At 36.6% G+C, this 25798-nt stretch overlaps 1 protein-coding gene and 1 long non-coding RNA gene across 3 annotated transcripts in view; both read left to right on the forward strand.

Moving 5' to 3' along the window:
* The window catches only part of OAT (ornithine aminotransferase), a 24200-nt gene extending 18651 nt beyond the window's left edge, over positions 1 to 5549 (forward strand). For both annotated transcript variants that reach the window (XM_026669109.2, XM_087964345.1), the window contains 5 exons: positions 674 to 796; positions 2713 to 2841; positions 4144 to 4257; positions 4528 to 4672; positions 5035 to 5549. In XM_026669109.2, coding sequence (XP_026524894.1) covers positions 674 to 796; positions 2713 to 2841; positions 4144 to 4257; positions 4528 to 4672; positions 5035 to 5195 — 672 coding nt within the window. In that variant the 3' untranslated portion in view covers positions 5196 to 5549. The remainder of the gene's footprint in view (positions 1 to 673; positions 797 to 2712; positions 2842 to 4143; positions 4258 to 4527; positions 4673 to 5034) is intronic.
* Positions 5550 to 8818: 3269 nt separating this feature from the next.
* LOC148130861 (uncharacterized) overlaps positions 8819 to 25798 on the forward strand; it is a 45008-nt gene continuing 28028 nt past the window's right edge. Inside the window, exon 1 of the long non-coding RNA XR_015749382.1 lies at positions 8819 to 16116. This is a non-coding gene — a long non-coding RNA (uncharacterized LOC148130861). The remainder of the gene's footprint in view (positions 16117 to 25798) is intronic.

A 25798-nucleotide genomic window follows, 5' to 3' on the forward strand; every position in this document is an offset into this window, starting at 1 on the left:
CTACGCCAATTTGAATGTGATTCATGGTGAGGGACTGAGATGCTGGCTCTCAACTTGGGGAGAAGGCAGGGAGGGTGAATAATACCAGCACAAAGGAGAGTAAAGCAAAATGAAAATAAGGCAAAGCAGATACAAAAAGTACATGAAACAGAGATTGAGGAAGAAGAGAGGCAAAAGTGAAGGGCCACCTTTTTATTACAAGTTTCACTTATTCCTAACTAAAATTTCAACTTTTGGTAAAGTTAGTATAGGGAGAAATGTGCCTTTCAAAAATTTACCATTGAGAACTGGAGAAGAAGAATGTTAAGGGCTATCCATTGGCATATACAGTATTTTTCATGTACTGTTTAAACTAATGCAGTCGTCCCCCCAAGAGCATTTCATTTTATAAAGCTATTCTGTGCATTTCTCACATTGAGAACATTTCAACCTGTTGTTAATTTAAAGTGCCACAAAATCAAATTCTTTACATGGATGATGACATATGCTTGTGTGTTTGCACTGAATGAAACCTGCATTTAAAAGAATCTGGTATGAGCTTTTCAGAATTCAGCTATTCAGAAATAAGACTCAGTATGCCTTGGTTGCAGCTTTTATCCAAGACTAGAATCTCCCTTCTTCTGAGTTGTGTTTAATGATTCTGATTACTCTACAAATGTGTCTGTCCTTTTAGCGTGCACTTCAAGATCCAAATGTTGCAGCTTTTATGGTAGAACCGATTCAAGGTGAAGCTGGTGTGGTTGTTCCTGATAAAGGTTATCTCACAGGAGTGCGAGAACTTTGCACAAAGCACAACGTAAGTGATTGTACCAAAAAGGCATTGTAAGAGAGCATGTCGGTCTGCGGTAGCCAAAAATCAGAAGAGATCTGGTAACATCTTTTCAGACTAGCAAATTTCATAAAAAGTCATAAACTTTCATGAACTAACAATTCACTTTGTCAGATGTTCTAAAATGAGAATACTTAAAACGTTAGGAAGTGGCCAAGCTTTGTAATTAACCAACACCATGATTTCTTTTAGAGCAGAAGAAGGAATTCTCTATTGCTATTACATTAGAATACCGCCTGGCAGTACTCCGTGATATCTAAAATGATATATTTTTTGGATTTTGTTATTATATTCAGAGTTAAAAACCCATTACTGGGCTACAACATAGCTATTTCTGGGCTGGAGGCTGCATTCTCAAAACTAGGTAAAGGCAGGATATAAACGTGGCTAGGGTGAGAACATAAAACTAAAATTGGTTTTAATTTAATTTCGGGGTGTTTAAATTGACAGAACCTTTGATTAAATACCATTAATACAGTATTCCCTATGTATTTTATAATCTCCCCTTTTTCTTTTAATCAGAGTTAATAATTTGATGGCAACTTTTAAAAACTTTCCCCTAAAGCTTCTGAGGCCTTAAAGTATAAAATTTTTACATTTTTAGGTATAAAATAACAAACAAAATGCCTTGGAGTTAATAGTATAACACATTCTGAAAAAAAACCAGTGTTCCCTTTTCTCAGTAGTGATGTTTGTGTTGTTCTGTTGGAATCTTTTTCTCAAAGGTGAAACATTACTCAACTCTACTATCTTATCTGCTCTGTGCCTATCTGAAGCAGACAGAAGAGTATGCTTTATGTGTTAAGCTTGGAGTTTAACCCATTTCTAATCAACTAGTAAACTGCCTGTACTAACTCATTTTGTTGACAGGGCTATTTTAACAACTTGTTTACTTTTGGTTACAGCATAGTTGAATGTTACTGGCATTTTTATATTAAACAAGTTTCTTAGATTTAGCTGCATAATAGTGGCTCAGATAAAAATTTGCACATATTATCAACTTGTATACAGTTAAAACAAAGGGTTAGCAGGAGCTATAAAGGACTTCACACTGTTTCTAATGAAATGCATAAGTATTTTTGAAGATTAGTCTTTTAGATCCCTTCCTTCCTTCCTTCCTTCCTTCCTTCCTTCCTTCCTTCCTTCCTTCCTTCCTTCCTTCCTTCCTTCCTTCCTTCCTTCCTTCCTTCCTTCCTTCCTTCCTTCCTTCCTCCCCCTCCCCTATCCATCTGGGTATTGTTTTCCCTTTTTCATCCTCTGTTCCTTTCCCTGCTTCCATCATGTTTTTGCTCTTTCTGCTGTTAGGCGAATATGCACTGAGAGAATGGTCTGTATACAGTATACAGATGGAATCAGTTAAATTTATAAATGGGATATGTTATTTTGAAATATATGATTTTAACCAGCAGATGTTAGGCCATGTGGCAGTTTTGAAAGATAAAAAATGGTTTGGTGCAAGTGGTCACGACTGCTGCCGTGTGAGCCACATAAAAGATGCAGTTTCCTTAAGCAGTTGCCAACAGGTATAACAGGCAGACAAATGCAACCTCCAAACCACCTTTCCCCTCACAAATCTGAACCACTGTACAGCTCTAATAGTATTAATTTAACCATATAAATCAATAGAATATGGTCTATAGCCATCGGTAGTTGTATTGATGGATTGACAGACAGAAACAAAATTGAATATTGAAAGTGGTGATTCCAGGATGCCTCCCCTCACTAAGAATTATGCAATACAGATATATTTCTTTGTGATATGATTATATTAGCTTCTTGAAATAGAGTTGTTTGGAATATTAGAGTAAACTTGCTTGTTGAAGAAATATTAATTCTTTAATTTCTAAAGGAGTCTTTTGTTTTATTCTCTTTATAATTAACAGGTGCTCTTTATTGCTGATGAAATTCAGACTGGATTAGCCAGAACAGGGGAAATGTTAGCTGTTGATCATGAAAATGTTAGACCCGATCTTGTTTTGCTTGGAAAGGCACTGTCTGGAGGTGTTTATCCTGTAAGTACTGTTTTTTTTTTACATACTCTGAATTTGTTTTTGAATTTTTGAAAAGATTAATTATAACAAGAATAATTTGTAGAATGCTGAACTACATTACTACCCTGAAGTTGTTATAGCATGGCAGGACTTTCACAAATCTTTCCTATATACTGAGAAAGAGCTTCAGTATATACAGAGGTAGCTTTTAAAGAATTATATATTTTTTATTTTCATGAAACACTTTTTAGAAAGGAAAAAGAAAGAAAAGAAAGATGAACAAAGAAAAAGGCAAAAAGAGAGAGAGAGAAAAAAAAGAAAACATGAATAGGGAACTTACAAGTTTCATGGATTTAAATAAGATCAAATTTATTAGAAAAGAATTTTAAGTATGTCTTTAGTTTTATAGGGACTGAGATAGTCTGTTATCCTTGATGGACGTGCATTTGTGGCAAAATAGATACATACATCTGAATTCAAAAAGAGCGGGAACCTGTGTGAAGGGTTGTAACTTCTGAGACAAATCCATGAGGAGAAGCTTCCTTGAACTCAATGGGACTTAGTTCCAAGCCTAGCATTAAATCAAAATCTTGCTTGGTGAATCATTTGGGGTTCCAAGGGTAACTTGGAAATGAACTACAGCCTTGAGTTGAACAGGAGAGATTGAAATGGTGGAACATTCTCTATGATCCATCTGCTAAGGAATGCTGTCTGGTGGAGGCCAGGAAGAGATTCTTTTCTGTCATGGCTCCTGCCCTTTGGAATATCATTCCCTGAGAGATTAGATTGTCTCTGACCCTGATGGCCTTTCATAAAATCTTAAAGAATTGAAGGACATGAGGTGGGGCTGAATGCATACTTTGGTTATGTTGACTGGAGATTTATGAGACTGTTTTTACTTCAGCTGCTGTTTCTATGACGTGTCTGATTGTTTTTTCAGATTTTCTTTTAACACTGTTGTGCTAAGCATGGATTTGAGATGGGTAGCATATAAAAATTGAAAACATAAATAAATAGTGGATGGCTTGGGCTGGCACTGGCTAGGGATGCAGCAGAAATAATTGGAGAAACTTTTAGCACTGCTGATCCAAGACACTTTTCCAAGATATTGCTAAAAGCAGATGCAGCACTAGCATTTTACAGGAAGCAATATGGCAACAAAACATTGAATTAACATAAGAAAGGAACTGCTCTATGTTGCTACCTTTAGCTGTATACAGTAGGTGTTTAGGTGGTAGACATCAAAATATTTTGAAAGGATGTTGGAAAGCAAAGTAACGTTTCATTTCTAAATTTTTTTTTTCAATCATGCTACTTTCATAGGTGTCAGCAGTTCTGTGTGATGATGAAATTATGCTCACTATAAAACCTGGTGAACATGGCTCTACATATGGAGGGAACCCACTGGCCTGCCGAGTTGCCATGGCAGCACTTGAGGTATGCAAGTAGGGGTTTGAGGCTTTCATGAAAACATCTGTTAATATACTGGAATATTTAGATAACTAGAAACCTGCAGATTTTGAGACAGTAACAAACGCTGCAGAGTAATTCTACATAGTTTGTTTTATATCTTTTGAAAGAAGACATGCATAATTTTGGAAATCTCTTGATTGCCTATTATAGCGCCATTCCATATTAAACTTCGTATTGAAATCATTATGATATCCCCAGTGTTCATCCTTTTCAACTATTTTAAAATTATTTTAGGTCATTGAAGAAGAAGAATTGGTTAAAAATGCAGACATCATGGGCAGCATATTGAGAAATGAGCTGATGAAGACTCCATCAGATATTGTCACTCAAGTCAGAGGAAAAGGATTGTTGAATGCTATTGTTATTCGGGAAACTAAAGGTAAAATGATCATTATATTGTGCTACCTCACATCACTGCGATAAAAAATCCATCTCATCATTCTCTCAAGGAAGATTTGCAGGACCAGTTCTAAAGCAACACCCAAATATTCACTGAGTCCTTCCATCTTTCTTGGATGGGAATCAGGGTGTTGACAAGATGGTTTTCTCTCGCTACCCTCACACCTTCATCACATTATGTTAAAGCAGGGGTCCCCAACCCCCGGTCCATGGTCCACTCTCAGGCCATATGACAGGATCTTATTTTCGGGGAAACACAGTATTTGTTGTGTGCTTCATATTGTGTTAGATTTGGATTCTAATGAAAAATTGTCAATCTTTTTCTTTTTAATCTTTCTGAAGATTGGGACGCCTGGAAAGTGTGTCTGAGACTCCGTGACAATGGACTGCTGGCCAAGCCGACACATGGAGATATAATCCGGTTGGCTCCCCCACTAGTGATCAAGGAAGACGAGATCAGAGAGTGCATTGAAATTATCCACAAAACCCTCCTCTCTTTTTGAAGGCGTCTTGTTTGAAGGCTGTCCCCGTAATCAGATGGCAAACTGCTGTAGCTGAAGCATGGTATTGCACTAGCTCAGCTTGATCCTTCTTGGTTTATTTAATTTTTGGCTCTGTTCAGCCACAGAAAAGCAGCCCTTGAAGATCAAACTAAAACATTAATTTTATAATGGACCTAAAGGGGAAAAAAAGAAGACTAAATTTTGTTCCCTTTTTTCTGTTCGTGGACTGTTCAGTCTCTTTTAATGAACTGTAATTTGAATAGTTACTTACATTTCAGCCAAAGTATAAATTATATACCTCCCTGTAACAAATATTACATTTAATGAAACTTTTCATTAAAAAGAAATTATGGATATTCTTTTTTTCATTTTGTACCAAGACTTAAAATCTTAGTTGTTGAGGATCATGATCGTAAACTTTAAAGAAATCCTAGTTTTGAGCAAAGGCAATATTAGAATGCTTTACTGTTTGAAAAAAGTACCAATTCATAAAAACTGATCAAATGGGATGAAATACAGGCAACTTCTCATTACTAGCACATGCATAAATTAACAACCTACTGGTTCTGTGTGTGCATTACTAGGCATGTGACTCTGTAAGTTATAAATCAGCGGGCACTTCAGTATGGTTCTAAAACTAATATTCCAATATTTATGTTTGAGTCTGCAGATGAAAGCTTTATGAATAATATTGAAGGTAGTGTAGATGGGATTTGTAATTTCATTATCAGGATTCATATTGAAAACTCCCAGCAGCAAATTTTTTGTGTTGCTTAAATCACATTTTGAAAATGTCTACTCTTTCTTAATGCAAAAGTATCTTGCTCAGAACCGCTAATCCTTTGGCTGGGAGTGTTCTTTAGTAGTTCTGGTTCTAGAAATGGGGAGATTTACTGCATACATCCTGCCTTATTCTTCTGGTGTTAAGGCCAGCCAAAGTTGCTTTCCTTTTCCTTATGGCAGGAAGCTCTCTTTTTTCCACCTTTTGCGGGATGGCTCATTGTTGAACAAGTTCCTTAAAGTATGGCAGTGTTGCTGAGACAATGGCTGCAACAGGCTTTGCTGCCATATCTCTCAGTTTTGACTTTGTAATTTTTGCTTCCGAGCGTTTTGTTACCAGCCTAGGTAACATCTTCAGCGGAGTTTAGGGGATGTCGGTGTTCTTCTGTTTAGAAGGGCTTCAGGTGTGGGTGTGTCAAGTGAGGGTCTTGTGATGGGTCAGTGTGAGTCATCAGTGAGTCTTGTGATGGCACTCCACAAGCAATTCCCATCAACAGACACATAGACCTATCACCAGCCTACGAACCCCTCAGAATCCAAATCAACAGCACAGCCAACCAGAGACAGCACCAACCCTCAACCAACCCACGCAACCCCCCTTCCCACCAGCAGCTCACCTCCCAATGATCCTGATCTGATGTAACTTCCCTATCACAAGACCAGTCCCAAGACTCACTGATGACTCACAGCTGGCCCATCACAAGACTCTCACTTGACACACCCGCACCTGAAGCCCTTCTAAACAGAAGAACACTAACATCCCCTAAACTCCACTGAAGATGTTACCTAGCCTGGTAACAAAATATTCGGAAACCAACCCACAAGGTTAGAGAACACACACGCACACACACACACACACACTCACAAAGAGAGAGAGAGAGAGAGAGTTGCTCCTTTCAAAATACATTTTGAACAATTGATAATTATCACCCTGTTTCTGATAATGTTTATATGCTTGTGACAGGAACAATTGATAGCTATGCTCATTTGTTAAGAACAAATTCTGTAACACAGGTCATAGAAAACTTTCTTGAAATTATATTATGAGTTATTAGTTGTGGGGCAAGATGGCAACAAAGGTGTCAGCATTATGAAATTATTTATTATGTTCGTTGGCACCTGCAAGGAGTAAGATTCAAGAACTAAAATGGTAGGCATGGCATTGTGATCTCAACTCCATCCCTGTTTTACACTTACATGATATCGGCACAGGTACAAAACAGGCAGGATGCAGATTGTATCACTGCACCTGCCATTTTGCAGATTTTGACATTTCCCCCCACCACAACCAAGCAGGCCAAACCGACTGTTGCTTCAAAATCCTTTGCTTATTGTATATATTTACTTTTTAGATTTATATTTCTCTGATAGAGAATATTTGTAGCTCAGAATTCAAATGAAGGGTCCTTGGTGTTTTCGGAGCTTGGCTGTTTTCTTGCGGACATTTCATTACCAAACTAGGTAACATCATCAGTGCTAGTTTGGTAACGAAATATCTGCAAGAAAACAACCAAGTTCAGAGAGCACCAAGGATCCCTGCCCCCGCCTTATAGTTCTCTCTTCCTTTTATAGTTTATTTCCAGTTATTTATACATTCCCCAAAATTTTGTAGTACTGATAATTGTTTTGAACACCACCCATTTTATCTTTGTTCACTCTTTAATGTGCTTTTACTGACATTTGTTAGGGTGGGTAAGCTGTTACAGCTGGGTTGAGCAGCTGCTTAAAAGGGCTTTTGTAAATGGGCCAGGTGTTCTCCATCTTTAATTTAATAATATGCAGCTGAGGGACATGAGAAGTCCTGACTGCAGCTTCTAAAATGCCTGTAAATTACAATATTTTTTTTAATGTGACAGATGAAAAAAACTGTTCAATATTTGGGGAGTAATGAAATTCACTGTACGTGAATTAAATTAGATGAAACCAAATCTAGTTTTTGTCCTGGCCCTTCCTATTGGAAAGTTTTCTTGAACTTATTAGTTGAATGGTTGAATTGAAAGAAGGCATAACGAGGTTATCCTAGAACAATTTGCACAACCAGCTTAGCTAATTAATGCTTAGTGATTCTATTTTTATGTATTGTATGTTTTATTTTTATAAATATTGAAAATTATTCTCTGCTAGTGGGAGTAGACCACTAGGGCCCAATTTATATTAATTGATCCCTTTTTTTAATGCTGGGAAATCGTACACCCTTTTCTCCTTCGTGCTCCCACTTATCTTTTAATGCAGAGGTCTCCAAACTTGGTAACTTTAAGACTTATGGACTTCAACTCCCAGAATTTCTCAGCCAGCAATGTCTTAAAGTTGCCAGGTTTGGGGACCCCTGTTTTAATGCTCGGAACAGCTGGCCATTATAACTTATTTTTTAGCAGCTTGAAAGTTATAAATATAAGACAACAAAGATTACTTCCTTGATTTTCAGTGGCTTAGAATTGCTGTTTTCCTCAGTAAATATGTGCTTGTCCTGTATCGAACAGAAGGTGGTGCTACATACTCACCTTTGATTTGTGTCTGTGTGGTTAGGAATGGGAGAACTGTGGCAGGCTGTGCCTACATTTAAATGTCTTAAATAGGAAAACTTAGAAAACTTTGCAGCTAAGCCTTTGTTGTATTTTTTAGAAACTAGAACAGTGGTTCCCAACCTTTTTTTCACCCCGCACCCCTAAAAAAATTTAACTCGAACCTCACACCCCCTGAAATTTAGACTTTAGGAACTTACTGAACGCGTTAAATATATGGTAGGATTGAATCTTTTCAGCTATGTATGTAACGTCCACTAAATAATGATACTTAACTCTAAAATGACAACAAAGTTAATCCATTGCATAATAAATAAAAATGCCAACATATAGCCAATATCCTATTATTTACATGGACTTTTCTCGCACCCCCTGGAATATCGTCTCGCACCCCAGGGTGTGAGCACCCCAGGTTGGGAACTCCTGAACTAGAACAATAATGTAGCTGTTTAAAAATAATGCTGTAGCATACCATAGAAAGTTAAATACAGAAACAATCGGGGTTACTATGGGATGGTTCTCTTGTGTAATGATAGAACAGGTTGTATGAGAGAAATATGAGAAATAAAAACTATAGTGAACACTAGATTTGGATCTGGGAAATGTCTGATTTCATATTTATTCTCTCTTCATTTGCTACATTGAATTATTGTTTCTTGGCTTAGTCTGTTGAGATGGGTGTTGGACCCTTTTGTTTTAAACAAGTTGCAGAAACCCATTGTTTAATTGTGGTTCACAGTTTTTGTCTACTTTGGGAAAATATTTTATCAGGTATGGAGAAAATCAGGATTTGAACCCAAACTTTAGTGTATGCTGATGACTTGTAACATTGATAACTAGAACTTCCAGCACCAGTTCTAACAAACCATGATTCCTTCCAAGCATATTGAAGGGGGAAGGGTTAGTAGTTTTGGCAAACACTTCCTGAATATTTTTGGTTTATTTAAACTGCAATGTAATTGTCCAAATTGGACTACTGCATAGTCTCAGATTTCAGCCTCATTTCACCATGCTTTTTTAGAACAAGGTGAAGCCTTGTCCTGAATGTTATACAAATGCTAAAGAGAAGTTATAAGCATAACAGCTGTGCATTTCTGAAATATTTTTACCTGCTTATAAAAATGAAACTACTGTGTGTAAAATCAGGTGTAATATATAGTAAAGATTGATATTTATATTACACCTTTCAGTGCAGTGATTTTTTTCAAAGCAATTTGCAAAGAACAGATTGAAGCAATTAAAAAAAAATCAGAATTCATTTGCTGTCTGGATGATAAATACCAGACACTTGCTTCTGTTTCATTCTGGTCTTGCTCTCAGGACGGGTTGAATAGAGTGTTCCTCCTAACAGATAGCGCAGAAGCCAGCTTCTTGTATCTGCCCCTTAAATAGCTGGCCACACAAGTATTTCTTTTGTTAGACTATTTCTCAGAGAGATGAGTGTTCCCACCAAAACTCTGATAGATATGTGGTTATTATGAGGTGAATCTGCCCTTGAAAAAATTTGGAAACTCCAAATGATATGCGGTGGCCATATTGCTTTCTGATATATTATATTAGTCTTGGATCAAGACTAATTTATCTTGGATTTTATCCTAGATAAAATTCAAAACTTTTGTTTTTACCAATAAAGACTGAAATGATAAGAGGGCAAAATACCTGAAAGAGTACATGTGTATACTTTGTCAATGTTATGAGGCCCATTTGTATATTCCAATATCAGAAGGATTCAGGAGGGCAATGTATTGGAAGTAAAACTGGATGAAAATTTATATATTTAGTTTTCAGCTGGTTTGTTCTTTGAGTTTTCCAGAGAGGTTAGCTCTGCTCTTCTTTTTTTTAATTTAAAGGGTATTTTTGTCCTCTTAGTATAATGCTTTAAGTTTATAAATTATTATAAAGTTTAAACCTTGTGTTGCTTTGAGGTAACCCAGAAATTTTACAAATGTACAAAAGATGGTTATAATGTATTAGAAATTGATAATCTATAGAAATTGGCAGAACTCTTAAAGTATTGTTAGTTTGAGGTATCTCTCATCCAGCATTTATGACAGGGACTAATTTTGTATTTAATTTTCATTTATTTGAAGGATTATATTATAAGATGTTACAACATCCTCATCTAAATTAGTTCTGCATATCATTCCTAGTTGGTTTTTTTTTGAAAGGATCATATGAGGCTGAAATGCTGCTGCAAATATTTATTATAGTTGGTCTTTTTAAAAAAAAGTGATATAAAGTTATAATCAACACGAATCCATCTGATGGTTTATCAGTCTATAATTACAAGCTTTTATTTGTATCTTTTTGGTTGAAATATATAGCACTGATACCGGCTTTTACAAAGGGGCTAAAAATACTTGGGTTTATCAAGAAAATATCTTCCTTCATTTATTGAACAGTCCTCTTAATTCCAACTTTAACCAGCTGCTATGTTCAGTTGGGCTAGATGAAAATTTGTGGCTGGAACTGAAATCACTTCAAGGAAGAGCCAAAATGGGTGCATCTTGTTTTTGAAATTCTCTTCTTAAATATTAGTTAGTTTAGTACCTTAAGTTTAATAACATATTTGAGACAAGGTTCTCCTGTTTTGGTGAAACTTGGTTCCATAGAGTTGAAAAAACTGCAACTTTTTTTAAAAAAAGTTATTCCTCTTGAACAAATTCAAAGAAGGAAAACAAGTACCTTATTTCTCTCCATGATTTATATGTACAATTGCTAGTTGATGCAGACGCCCATAGAAACTTGATTGTGAATATGTTCCATAGAACTCATAGGATGCCTGAGCAAACATATTTTCAGCTTGCTAGCCTTCATTCTTTCCATTACCATAGCTGGATACTAGTTCTTCACAACTGCAGTCTTGTTTCTGAATACAAGGAGAAATAGAGCTGTAGAGCCGTACGTCACTTGCCTAGTGCTGAAAACACAACTCAAGCCAAGAAGTACTATTGCAGGTTTGCTGGAAACCTGATATAAACATGTCATTTTTTTTTAATGAGGAAAGGAGGGAATAACTAACAATCCATTTTTCTTGGCCAACACGGACACAGGCAAAAAAATTTCTGTACTCAGAATATGACAACAGTTGAACATCAACAAAACCAACAATTTATTGGCATTGTTTACCAAAATTAAAGTTAATATTCAGGCCAAGAAAGATAGGCAATACTTTACATGATACATAATAAAGGAAATGTTCATCACTTCCTGAATTCAGTGATGGTAGGATGTAATTGGAAGGTAGTTGGGTGCCTTCTTTCATTCTCTGCATAAGAAGGAAATGATCACTGTTATTTTTAAAGATGTGGCAGAATAATTTAACAACCACATAGCATTATGAACTGAACTGATTTGAACTGTTTAGATGGCTTGAACTACAAAAAGAACAAATTGTTCAGTTCTAGATAAAGTAGATTGCTGACTAATAATGAAAATAATGCTTAAGTGTAGTATTGTGAGGTCAGGAGTGACTGGAGAAGATCTTGATGCTTGAAAAAAATACAAGACAATTGCAAAAGAGAGAGATAAAAGACAAGACAGCCAGATACTATTGCAGATAATACTCTGTAAGCATAAATGTACAATGGTATCTATCAGGTGATGAAGAGCTTATTGACTGAAAACAACCTTTCCCTTCTGTGCAATAATATAAGAAATCTCAATCACAAAATGCTCAAGATTTATTGGGTTACTTATCCCAGGGTTATTCCAACTAGCTGGATTATTCTGCAAAGCGATTCCAACAATTTGCCATGTGTGGGATGGATCATCTAAAATTATATACTTCATTTAAAGAGCTTTATCCTCTAATTGGACAACTTTTAAGCAGTATAGATAGCGTTTAGTACTCAGTTTAGATTGCAGTTATACAACATATATACATTAAATGCAGTGGTGGGATTCAATTTTTTAACTACTGGTTCTGTGGGTGTGACTTGGTGGGCGTGGCAGGGGAAGGATACTGTAAAATCTCCAGTCAGAGGTGATATTTGCCGGTTCTCTAAACTACTCAGAATTTCCACTATCAGTTCTCTAGAACTGGTCAGAACCTGCTGAATATCACCTCTGATTAAATGATAGCAAGTCACATCATATTTAATTGTTTTTTTTTCCTTCTTGGGCTTGTATTAAAGTTCAAAGCTATTTCTGATTTGTGCACTACTTCCTGTCCCAGATGTAAAATGTTGCATTGGAATTTTGGACTGGCTGTGAGTGAGCATCCACAACAGAATTCCTCCCACCACCCCCTCCAAAGGCAGCACACCATGCTGAGATGCAGCTTCCATCATATACAACCAATCTGGCCATATTTTTTTTAACAGGTTGTACATCTTGACCTCAGTCAATTAGATGATACTGTTAAGATCTTGTCTGAATATCTGGAGGCTGTGGGGACCCAGGGTAGGACTGACTTTAAGTGGAACTGCTATAAGACTCAGTGGCTGTGGGTCTTTATACCAGGAACTGGGGACTCAGGTTATTTTCACCTTAAAGTGCTGAATGGGCTTGCATTTTTACCTTTGGGACCAGTGCAAAATTTGGAGGGCTTTTTGGACTTGCAACCTCTGCTCAAGAAGCTGGTCTTCTACAAATATGTTTGGTCTGCCAATTGTACCCATCTAGATTGAGGGTGGGTGGGGAAAAAAGCCCTTCAGACAGGCATTAATACCTTGGTCATTAATACATTAATTTTGAACAAGTTTGTACTTGTAAAATCATCCTGTGGATCCTCTGGCAAAATGACTTGGGATCAAAGGAGATCTGTTGCCCCATCTGATTTCCTCTTCTAAAGTACATGACCTTATACTTCAGATCACTTTTGTCTTTTTTTTTTTCTAGGACTATATAATGAGATGCAAATGCCCTTATTTAAAAAAGAAGTTTTAAGGAAGTTTATTGAATAGAATCCGCTTGAAACTTACACAGAAGATGCTGCTGATTTGCAGCATGGCAGCTTCCCATTAAAAAAAAATCCTTTTAATATACAAAGGAGACTGATGGGTATCAAAAGAGCATCTATAACCGTATTTATGGTTCTGGGTGCCTGACGGGAATCCAGCTTTAGGATTTTGATCTACTAACTTATCTAGCTCACTCAGCCTGTCCCAACATGGGGTTTTGCAACATATTTGGAAGCCCTGTGGGTTACAAATGCTAAGTCAGCTGTTACTCTGTTTTAAAAAGATAAAGATAGCTTGCAAAAGACAAACTGAGTATCTTCCAATAGTTGATTCTGGAGTGTAAAGGTGGAATTAACTTTGGTTTTCTGGTCTTAACCAAGATGTTGCTTCAGATAATTGCTTATCTGGTTAGAAGAAACTGTTGTTTTTGTCTCTAAGATAGATGGTAAATATCCTTTCAGTGCTGATTAATTGCTTCAGCAACATCTGGCAAACCTATTCAGAGCTTTGGTATGAGTAAACATACTGATATACTTCTTTGCTACTTATTCCTCTGTCGGCAAACAACAACTTCTTCCTTAATGGTGGGCCAAGCTTAAAATGCTTGATAGAAGAGTTTTGTATTCACAGTGCAGTAGAAGCTATGAATAAAATAAAGCTCCATGCACTCTAATATTAACCTTCATATGCACAGAAATGAAAATGAGATTAATGTTATTCCAGCTAAGCACTTGAGGGCAGATAGTCAATATTCAGCTATTATATTTGCATTTTTGAGATCATGAACATAGCAGATATTCTGTGAATGTTTTCTTTTAATGGATGTAGCTAATACCCAAATGAAAGTAAAAACAAAATTTTGTGTGGCTACATGTATATTGACTGGAGTAAACCTATTAGACAGACTGTCTGCAGAGCTGCTTTCTTTTCTATATAATTGGCATGTTTAACAATTTATGATTATGGTTATAGAGAATCATTTTTATTTGCCCTGAATGCCATACAATTTAATTTTTTTCTGGAGAGACTTTTTAAAAGCAGGACAAGTGGTATGATTGTGCTTATTTTTCTCTATAAAAGTTTTTTTTAAAGTTCTTCTGTTTTGAGAAAGGATGTTAACCCTTTTTAAAATAAAATTTTATTAGATTATAGCATCAAACATTAAAATACAAACAAAGAGAAAAGGGAATAACAAAACAAATTAACAATGACAAAAAATTATATACCAAACAAATATAATAATATTGATGTATGTTAGACATATATACAACTAGATGATGTTGGTTTCTGTTTTATAGTCCAATAATAAACACATTTCCATATAAAGTACTACATAAAAACTTCCTTTAGTGTTTTAAAAATTATGTTTTGTAGTGATTCTGGAAAAATATAATGTTTCTGAATTTGATTGATTTCCAAGGATTCTTCCAGGTAGGTAAATCTTAGTACCACCAACAACAAAAAAACTTAGTACAACTGTTTCATCCATTTCTTATCTGTTTTTTAATTGATAGGAATAATGCTAAAAGACATAGAAGAGCTGTCTGGAGTCTGGAGTCCTTTTTAAATTTGATGAATAAAACAAGAAAAGTATTCAATAAAAGTGTTACTCAAGAGCAAGCTGCAAGATGAAAGTGGTTATGAAGCAGAGAAGACTAGCTCTGTTCAAGGCTTTATATACAAAATCAGTTGAAAAGAGCTACTACTTGCTCAAGACAAATATATATATTGAATCATCCCTGATAGATTGCTAGTCTCTGCTTGAGCAGATGCAGCGAAAAGGAGACTACCAATCTGATGGGTTACTCCACCTACCTACCGAGATAAATATTTCCAACTATTGAGTGGAATGTCTATGGAGATGCTCAACCATCCAGGTCATGGTTGCCCCAAAGGTGCAAAGGGGCAACTGGACTTTCTGAATACTCTATTGAGTGCAATATATCTTACTGTAATTGTGAGGTCTTTGGTAGTTTCATTATCAAACTAAGTAACATCATCAGTGTTAGAAGAGAGTGGGGTTTGCAGGAAAATAACCAAGCTCAGACAGCACCAAGGACCCTACAGTTCAACCCTGTGCTACAAATACACTTCTGCTTTCCTGTATATATTCCATTATACTGTGACCTGAATTCTGCAACAAGGTGTTGGAAGAAATATCTTTCTGGGTTCATTTCCAAGTGGGGAAAAAGACACTGGAAGCATAGAATCTGCTTGGAAAGATGGTTTATTGATGAACAGGACCACATGGCTTGGAGAGCCTGGTTGAAAAGGGAGGAGATGCTGAGAGTCTGTGGGTTTTTTGCCCTCTCTGGGCTTTGAACTTCCTGGGGCACAGGAAGAGTATCCTGATTGGTTGCTGACAGAGGTTAAAGCTAGCTTTGTAGATTGTCTGTGTGCTAAGTTTGGTGGGTGGTGCAATGAAGGGCAATTAAATGGCTCTGTCTGAAGGAGGTAGATCTTTGTTATGTAGAATAGACTGGCCTTAAGGGCCCACTAACAAAGGTGAGAGAGGGCTGAGTTTCTGCCTTTTTAGTATATCCTAAAATATTTCATTTTTCTAAGAGGGAGTGGGTTTTAACTTCCAACAAAGGGACAAATCATTACTTCTCTCTAACATCTTTCTTGTATTATAAAAGTACTATCCTTCCTGAGAAGAGTTTCTCAACTCTTTATGGGCCAGCTACTTCCATCTCTCTTCACAGGACTTAATTTGTAAGTTTCCCGATAATTTTTGCTATTTTCCTCTGAACTTGTTCCAATTTCTCTGAAACTTTTTTATGGTGTGTTACTCCGATCTCACTAAAACATAGTAAGATGCAATAATTGTTTACTGTGGTTTTGAAATTATACTTTTACTAACTTAGCCTAAAATTGCGCTGCCTTTTTGCTGCCCCATTACAGTCTTGACTCATATTCGGTTTCCATTCAATTACTATTTCAAGTTATCTTTCACCATTATTATTAGTAAGCTGTTTTTCCACCATATATTAGTCCTTGTTTATTTTAGTTTGTATGCAAAAACCTTTGTTTCTGTTAACATTGTCAAATTTTATTATTTTGGTACTTCAATTCTCTAAAACCTGTCAATATTACTCTACTTTTGTGCTATCTGCAAATTTGATTGACATGATTTGCCCTAGCTGTTCCTTCAAATCATTAATAAAAATATTGAAGTATAAAGAATCCCAAACTGAACCTTGCAGCAGTAAATTCAGTACATACCTTATTCCAGTCCATCAAACAACTCTTGTGGTAAGGGTTTTTGTGAAGTAAGATGTATGCCCTTAATTGTCATGCCCTTCAGTTCAGCTTAATTGGAATGTCATGAAGTGCTTTGTCAAATGCTTTATTGAAATGAAGATATATTATATCCAGAGCATTTTCACAATCTGCTAAGGAAGTTATTGAACAAAAATGCTATAGACAAGATTAGTCTCACAAAAATCTTTTCTTGACAAATCCACATTGACGTCTAGTAATTACTGCATTGGGTTTTTTTTTCAAAGTAATTACAGATTAACTACTTTTTGTTATACAATAAAATCTCCCAAATATCAATAGTGGACTGACTGCTCTGTAATTTCTTGTAATTCCACCCACCACCAAAGAAAAGGGCAACATCTGCACCTCTTCAGTTATTTGGCTCTCTGTTAGTCTCCAGGTTCGTTAAAATATTGACCAGACCATCAGCTAATTCATTTGATTTCCTATAATGCAATTTACCTGTGTCTCGAGATCCAACTTATTCAAAAATTGTTATATATAAGTTACATACATTTTATTAATTAAAGCTTCAAACCCATCTTTTTATCCCGTTTTACACAATTTCCTACTGCAACAATATTTTCACATTGAAGAAGAATGAACCAAAATAAAAATCAAATGGTTCTGTCTTTTTTGTTGTTATTAGCATCCCCCCCACACCCAATTTTTATTGAGTAGCTAGTATATTTTTCTTTCCTTTCCCTTCTTTCCTGTACTGGTAGTCCTTGACTTACAACCATTCATTTAACAACCATTCAAAGTTGAATGCCAAAAAAAGGGGACTTATGACCGGTACTTGTAACTGTTACAGTTCCAAGGGTCACATAATCTCCATTTGAAACCTTCTCCGAGTTTTTCTGACAAGCAAAAACAATTATAGCAAAAAAAAAGTTGTAAAATCAGGCATGGCTCACCAATCACATCACTTAGTGATGGAAGTTCTGGTTCTTATTGTACTCATAGTTTAAGACCTATGTGTATTTAGAAGTATTTGCTGCTATCAAGGGGTTAATTGAATTTTTATACCCTAATAGCTACCAAATCCTTATTGTTATTCTCCTTTTTTGTATTTCTGAATTTATACACTCTACCTATATTTCTGGGGTATCTGTATATATCCTTCTTTGATTATCTTTCCATGTCCCTCTTTAATCTTCAGATTTGCAGTGATCTCAACTATAACCATACTGGTGATTGGTCTCATTTGAGATTGGTCTCATTGGAGACCAATGATTGGTTTCATTTGAACAACAGTGAATCTGCATACAGATGGGAGGTTGAACAACTAGCCTTGTGGGGCAACCAGAACAATCTTGAACTAAATACACTCAAAACCATAGATATGATTGTAGATTTTAGGAGAAACCCTACTATACTACCACCACAGACAACACATTATCAACAGTAGAGACCTTCAAGTTTCTAGGTTCGATCATATCTCAAGACTTAAAATGGATACCCAATATCAAAAACATCATCAAAAAGCACAACAAAGAATGTTCTTTCTGCGCCAAGTCAGAAAGTTCAAACTGCCCCAAAGAGCTGTTGATTCAATTCTACAGAGGAATTATTGAATCAGTCTTCTGCATCTCTGTAACTGTTTGGTTGGCTCCACAACCAAACAAGACAGACACAGACCAATGGATAATTAGAACTGCAGAAAAAAACAATTGCTACCAACCTGCCTTCCACTGAGGACCTGTATACTGCATGAGTCAAAAAGAGGGCTGTGAAAATATCTACAGAGCCCTCACATCCTGGACATAAATTGTTTCAATTTCTACCCTCAAAATGACACTGCACACCAGAACAACTAGACACAAGGAAAGTTTTTTCCCACATGCCATCACTCTGCTAAACAACTAATTTCCACAACACTGTCAAATTATTTACTAAGGCTGTATTACTATCTCTTCCCACTTATGAGTATAACCATGATGCTTGTATCTTTACAATTTATATTGTCTTATTTATTTCCTAGTATGATTTGATTGCTTATTAATAACTTATGACTATCACTAAATGTTGTATCTTATGCTTCTTGATGAAAGTATTTTATTTTTTCTGTAGTTATACCCAGAGCATATGCACCAAAGACAAATTTCCTGTGTGTCTAATCACACTTCGCCAATAAAGAATTCTATTCTATTCTATTCTATTCTATTCTATTCTATTCTATTCTATTCTATTCTATTCTATTCTATTCTATTCTATTCTATTCGGCTTCCGCTGTTCTTTTTTCTTCTTTCTTCTTTGGAATTGTTGCAATAGTGGCTTTGATGTCTTTTTAAAAAAGAATTTCTACCCTTCTTCAGCTGTTTTCTCTGGCAAATATTCTTGCCAGACAATCCTGCTTTTCTTTGGTCTTAAAGTTTTTTGGAATCTAGGCTATTTTTATTATTATTATTTGAAAGTGATGATATGTGTTTGAGTAAATGCAGCCATTGAAAAAGATGCCAAGGTGGCTAGACACTGTCACAAATGACATAAGCTTAAGGTTACAAAAGTTCAAAGATGCGGTTCTTGACAGACAGTTCTATTGAAATGACGTCCATCGGGTCATGAAAAGTCAGACGTGACTGAGTGACTGAACAATAAAAAATTCAGCTTTAGTTCCCCTTAAAATAAATGGTCAGTTCCCCTTAATTTTCTGCTGGTTACATTTCCTCAGTCAAGCCTTCCCTATCCCTAGGTTCCAGCTCAGGGGTAGCTGATCTTGTTCCTTATAAAGAGAACTTCTAAAGAGAAAATTGCCTGTAAGATAAGTTGGGAATTTTCTGGTCGGACCATGCTTAGCAAGGTTTTCTTCCCAATAGATGTTAGGTTAAATTTCCCCTACATGTCTCTTTCATAGATCTGTATTCTGGAAGGCACCACCACATTTTTTCCTTATCATTCAGGCAATAAAACGTACCATATTAATTTTGCAGGTAGTCCTCGACCACAAATGAGCCCAAAATTTCTGTTGTTAACTGAGACATTTGTTAAATGAGTTTTACCCCATTTTACGACTTTTCTTGCCATAGTTAGGCGAATCACTGAAGTTGGTATGTTAGTAACCCAGTTGTTATCTTTCAACCCAGTTGAATCTCGCTTCCCCATTGACTTTGCTTGTCAGAAGGTCGCAAAAGGGGATCACAGGACTTTGAGGACACAGCAACAGTCATAAATATGAACCATTTGCCAAGCATCTTGAATTTTGATCACATGAGGATGCTGCAAAGGTCATAACTGTGAAAAATGGTGAGAAGTCACTTTTTTCAGTGTTGTTGTAACTTTGAACGGCCATTAAATGAACTGTTGTAAGTTGAGGGCTACCTGAATTTGTTCTTCCACTTTCAGTAGAACCTCTGGTCATGACCATAATTCATTCCATAACTTTGGTTCCAACCCAATTTGGTTGTGACCTGAACCTAATTTTGGAAATTTGACGCTCACAAAAAAAAAAAAAAAAAAAATGGCGCAGAAGGGGAAATCGGCTGCAAAAAAAAATTGTGAGTTTTTTGGTCAGAACCCTATTTGGTTATGGTCAGAAGCATTCATGATCAGAGGTTCTATTGTATTTTAAGTCCTTATAAAAATTCCAAGTTCATTCCCTGGACCTATCAGCTGACAATGGACACTTTTAACATCCAACGGAAGTCCTCTTCCCTGTTCTATGTTTCTGTTGAACAAATTACAGTGTCTTCTTCAACTGTTGTATTCCAATTATGGAATTCATCCCATTAGGACTCTTTTATCTATGAAATCATGTTTGCTTTCCTGTAAAAGTTCAAGCTGATTTCAATTGTTTCCTGTGCTCTGAGATGGTGTATAGTTCTGAAGGTCATGAACTTTTAAGCCAAAGCTTTTCCTGATTTTTTTCAATTAGCAGTTTACTAGGCCAAAGTATACTGTGACATTCCCATGTCTTTCTATGGTACATACATCCTTATCTGAGATCTTTACTTTAAGGATTTACATTTCCTACCCCTAGGATTCAATTTAAAACCCTTCTACTCAAACTCTTCATGCTTCAACCAGACATAATTTTTTTTTACCAGTCCTTGTGAGCTGCAACCCATCAGAGGTTTATCACATGGATAATTCAGACCATAGTTCTGAAAATTAAATCTCTTTTAGCTACATTTCCTCAGACAGTTATTTATGTGGAACATTCTTCTTTTCAGGCTTTTTCCATGCACTAAAAGGATGGATGAACTACTATTTGAATTCCCAGGGTCCTAAACTTCCTCCTTAGGTCTTTAAAGTCCATGCTGATATGTTTGCAATGTTTTTTTTTTTTGGCAGTATAATTTGTTCCCACATATATTAACAGAAAGGAATTTGTATTACTGGGGATAAGTTAAATCTATAATGAACTTTGCTGCTAGTAAATAGCATACTTCATTAGTTGATAGGTCAGTTGGTAACCTTTCATTCTCCTCAGTTCTTTATAGTGAATCCCAAATTCTTGCCTGGCATAGTCATATTCTTCTTATTTTCTTCTCCCATCCTGCCCATGGTTCCACAACCTGTCACCCATAAATCCCCCAAAAGGCTTAGATCAGAGGTCTCCAAACTTGGCAACTTTATACTTGTAGACACTCCCAGAATTCTCCAGCCAGCTATCTGTTGAAGTCCACAAGTCTTAAAGTTGCCAAGTTTGGGGACTCCGGCTTAGATACTATTTTATATGCAAGAGCCTGAAAATTATTCAAGGCAAAATATCTTGTTCACTGGTTTCTTTCATTATCTTCCTTATGATCAATAATTTCAGTTTTTAATATAGAACCTCTTTTCTTTATCTGGTCAATCTTCATTCTCCATCTCATAAAGTGTATCTCCTTTGGCCTTTTCTTCAAGAACTGATGCAAACTGGCGTTCGGGGCAACTATATGCCAGATAGTTCTTGGCAGGAACACAAACATGACACAGCATTACAGGCCACAACTGCAAGCTTCTGCCCATTCATTTTTATTTTGGTTTTCATGGCACCATCAGCAGAAACATCCTTCCTCTTGCTTCCATCTCAGGTGTCTCAACTTAGTTAAGCACAAAGCTTTTAGGATTCCTCTGCTGACAAAATTAGCTTTCTCTTTCTGCTTACTCAGTGAATTATTAAAAGGCCATCCTTTTCAAATGTAATAATTGAAATCGGGTAGAAGACAAGGCAATCCCTCAGGTATACAATGCTGGGGACACTTATATGGTAGGCTTTCACTCGAGGATGCTATATGATTCCAGATTTTGCTTATGAAATCCTGATGGATATGAAAAACATTCACAGAATGACTTAAAACAGTTATAAGTGTGTGGTTTGGGGATTTCTGGAAGAAACATTGTGATCATATAGTCACTTTGTAGAATGTAGACTTTCTAAATGTCCAAGTGTATGTCTCCCATTCTCTCTTGGTAACATGGACACTGAGGAGAGTCATGCCTGGTGGGATTATAGATGCAGAAGAAATTAATGTCTCAATCAATCAATCAATCAATCAACAGATACAGATAATCAGAGTTGGAAGGGACCTTGTAGGTCATCTAGTCCACCCCCCCGCCCAAACGGGAGACCCTACACCATTTCTGACAAATGGCGGTCCAATCTCTTCTTGAAAGTCTCAAGTGATGGTGCTCCCACAACTTCCGAGGGCAAACTGTTCCATTGGTTGATTGTTTTCACTGTCAGAAAGTTTCTCTTTATTTCCAGGTTAAATCTCTCCTTGTTCAGTTTCTATCCATTATTCCTTGTCTGGCCTACAGGCGCTTTAGAAAATAGCTTGATCCCTTCCTCCCTGTGGCAGCCCCTCAAATATTGGAAGACTGCTATCATGTCTCCCCTGGTCCTTCTCTTTATTAGACTAGCCAAGCCCAGTTCCTGCGACTGTTCATTGTATGTTTTAGCCTCCAGTCCCCTAATCATCCTGGGTGCTCTTCTCTGTACTTTTTCTAGAGTCTCAACATCTTTTTTATAATGTGGTGAACAAAACTGGATGCAGTACTCTAGGTGTGGTCTTATTAAGGCTTTATAGAGTGATCTTGATTGTATCCCTCTTTTAATACAACTTTGGATTGCATTAGCTTTTTTGGTGGCTGCTGCATACTGCTGGCTCATATTTAGCTGGTTGTCTACTAGGACTCCAAGATCCCTCTCACAGTTACTGCTATTGAGCCTGGTTTCACCTAGTCTATATGGATACTTTTGGTTTTTCTTGCCTAAGTGTAGGACTTTACATTTCCCTACATTGAATTTCATTTTGTTAGATACGACCCAGTGTTCTAGTCTGTCAAGATCCATCTGGATCTTGAGCCTATCTTCTTGGGTGTTAGCTATTCCTGCCAGCTTAGTATCATCTGCAAATTTGGTAAGTCCCCCTTCTATTCCCTCATCTAAATGAAGATATTGTACTGGCCTAAGACGGAACTTTGTGGCACCCCACTGCTTACTTCCCTCCATGTAGACTTAGACCCATTAAGGACTACTCGTTGAGTACAGTTTGCCAGCCAGTTGCAAGTCCATCTAGTGGTGGTGCTATCTATTCCACTTTTTTCTAGCTTACTAAGAAGTAGGTTGTGGTCTACTTTATCGAATGCCTTGCTGAAATCTAAATATATTATGTCCACAGTATTTTGCTGGTCTACTAATTTAGTCACTTTGTTGAAGAATGAAATAAGATTGGTTTGGCATGATCTGTTTTTAACAAACCCGTGCTGACTGCTAGTTATTACTTTACTTGTTTCTAGATGTTGGCAGATCTGTTTTTTTTATTATCTTTTCCAGTATCTTCCCAGGTATTGATGTTAGGCTGATTGGTCTATAGTTTCCTATATAGTTTCCTGGGTCTTCTAGTCCAATCCCCTGCTCAAGCAGAAGATTCTATTCAAATTGTCCAGTCTCTTCTTAAAAACCTCTAGTAATGGAGCACCCATGATTTCTGGAAGCAAGCTGTTCCACTGGTTAACTGTTTTCACTGTTAGGAAGTTTCTTCTTAATTCCAGGTTGCTTCTCTCCTTGATTAGTTTCTATCCATTGTTTCTTGTCCAGACCTCTGGTGCTTTGGAAGATAAATTGACCCCGTCCTCTTTGCGGCAGTCCCTCAAATACTGGAATGCTACTATCATGTCATCCCTAGTCCTTCTTTTCTCCAGACCAGTTCTCATAACCAGTTCCTGCAACCATTCTTCATATGTTTTAGTCTCCAGGACTTTAATCATCCCAATTGGTTTTCTCTGCACTTTTTCCAAAGTCTCAACTTCTTTTTTTGCAATGTGTCTCTCCAGGTAGATTGTCTGTTTAACTTCTAAAGGCTCAATAGAATCTGTATTGAGTTGTAATATTGAATTGGAAGAGCATTCTTTCTTTTTCCTAACAAGATGCTGCATAGTAAGGATAGGTCCCTTGATATTCTTCCTGAAGGAAATAAGTACCTAATTGATCAGTCCAGATGGAAAAGAATTTGGGTTAGTTTATTTTTTTGAACAGCAGTTACCAGAATGTTTGCACGTAGATCAGAATGAATTTAATTAGCAATGAATATGGTAGAAAGTGAAACTGAATGATTTCCTAGTTCTGTACAACCCACTTAAAAACAGATGGCTGTTTGACTAGCAGCAACCCTGAAGCAGTTTCATGAGTTTTTTTTCCCCTACATGAAAGCTTTGTCACAGGAAGCAGCTGTTAGTCCAATACTAAGGGCAGATAGTCTTCTTGTTGCAGTTCCAATCACAGCTAAGACTGGCGAGCAGGCCACTATCAAGTTACTTGCTATTAACAGACTGGATGAACCTCCTGATGGAAATGGGGCCATTTCTGCCTGAGAACTGAGTTATTAATTCCCTAAGGAAACATGTCCATGATTATGTGCGTGAGAGAAAGTGTGGTTAATGCCATAGGCGATTGCCCTTTCTAATGAAAAGAAAACTGGCGAGATAAATTTCTCCACATGTGATGTTCAGTATTGGATGTTGTATTTGGGGAATTATAACATGGAGGTTGGCCAGTCTGGAATAGAACTAAATATTGACATGCTTTCTCTTCAAAAGCACTGCCATCTGTGGCATCCAGCAATGCTCTTCCTGATCCCACTGGCTTATGTCTGTTTGATTTAATAGTTTGCTTTTACTCTAACAAATGGCATTCAAAGCCATCAACAATTGAATGAATATTTTTTTTAAAAAAGCACAGTTAAAAACAAAATTTAAAGCAACTCATTAACAAAACAAGCAACATCAGCCAGCAAAACAGCCCAGGCATTGAAGGGTTGCCTGAATAAAAATATTTTATCTGCTCATCAGGAAGAATAACACAGACCTCTCTAGGCAGCTGGTTAGCTTTCCAACCTTCTCTGACTCTGGGCTTATATTAGCTTTGTCATTTTTTTCTGTTTTGTTTGGAAAAATAGAACTGCATTTTTTCGTTCCTGCCCAGAACCTAAACAATCTTTCTGTAAGCTTTATTCCAGCTCTGCACAGACATTAATTTTGTCAGCAGAATTATTACCATAGTGGGGGAAAGAGATTTTCAGAAATTCATAATTGCCCTTCTGCTCTTCTGGACAGACTAGTATGGAAAAATTCCAGTTGGCCAGTTTGTGAGCCGAAATCAATCAGCCATCTCTACGGAGATTTATTAGTTTGTACTTAGGTTTTCATTTTTTAATGCCACTGATTTAAACCTGGTATAAACAATCCCCCAACATGTACGATTCTAGAACTAATTATTCTTTACCGTTTAGCGTCATTTCAGGAAAAGTTTTAAAACTTGCTTGCACAGGGTCACGAAGGAGAAGCTGTTGGCTGGAGGTAGTTGGTGCAAGTAACAGAGAAGGCATCCCACCTCTCCCTTGCAAATTCTTGGGTTGTTTTTTTTTAGCTTATTTTAATTTTTATAACTTTAGTCTCTTTTTATATTTACAATTGTCTGATGTTCGCATGTTTGATCTTGCTGTAAGCCTGTTCAGAGTCACCTTGAACTGCAAGATGGGCAGCACATAAATTTGATGATGATAATAATAATAATAATAATAATAATAATATTTATTTATTTTCTCTGCATAGCTTTTCAACAGCTTCAGGAAAAATGTCAATTCCTGGCTTATTTGAAAAATGTCTCCAACTGAGCTTTTTCCACTGCTCAAGCTAACAACTAAAT

This window comes from Notechis scutatus, chromosome 4, assembly GCF_049901735.1.
Source record: "Notechis scutatus isolate UNSWTSFEM ecotype Mainland chromosome 4, rNotScu1.2, whole genome shotgun sequence".
Lineage (NCBI taxonomy): Eukaryota > Metazoa > Chordata > Lepidosauria > Squamata > Elapidae > Notechis > Notechis scutatus.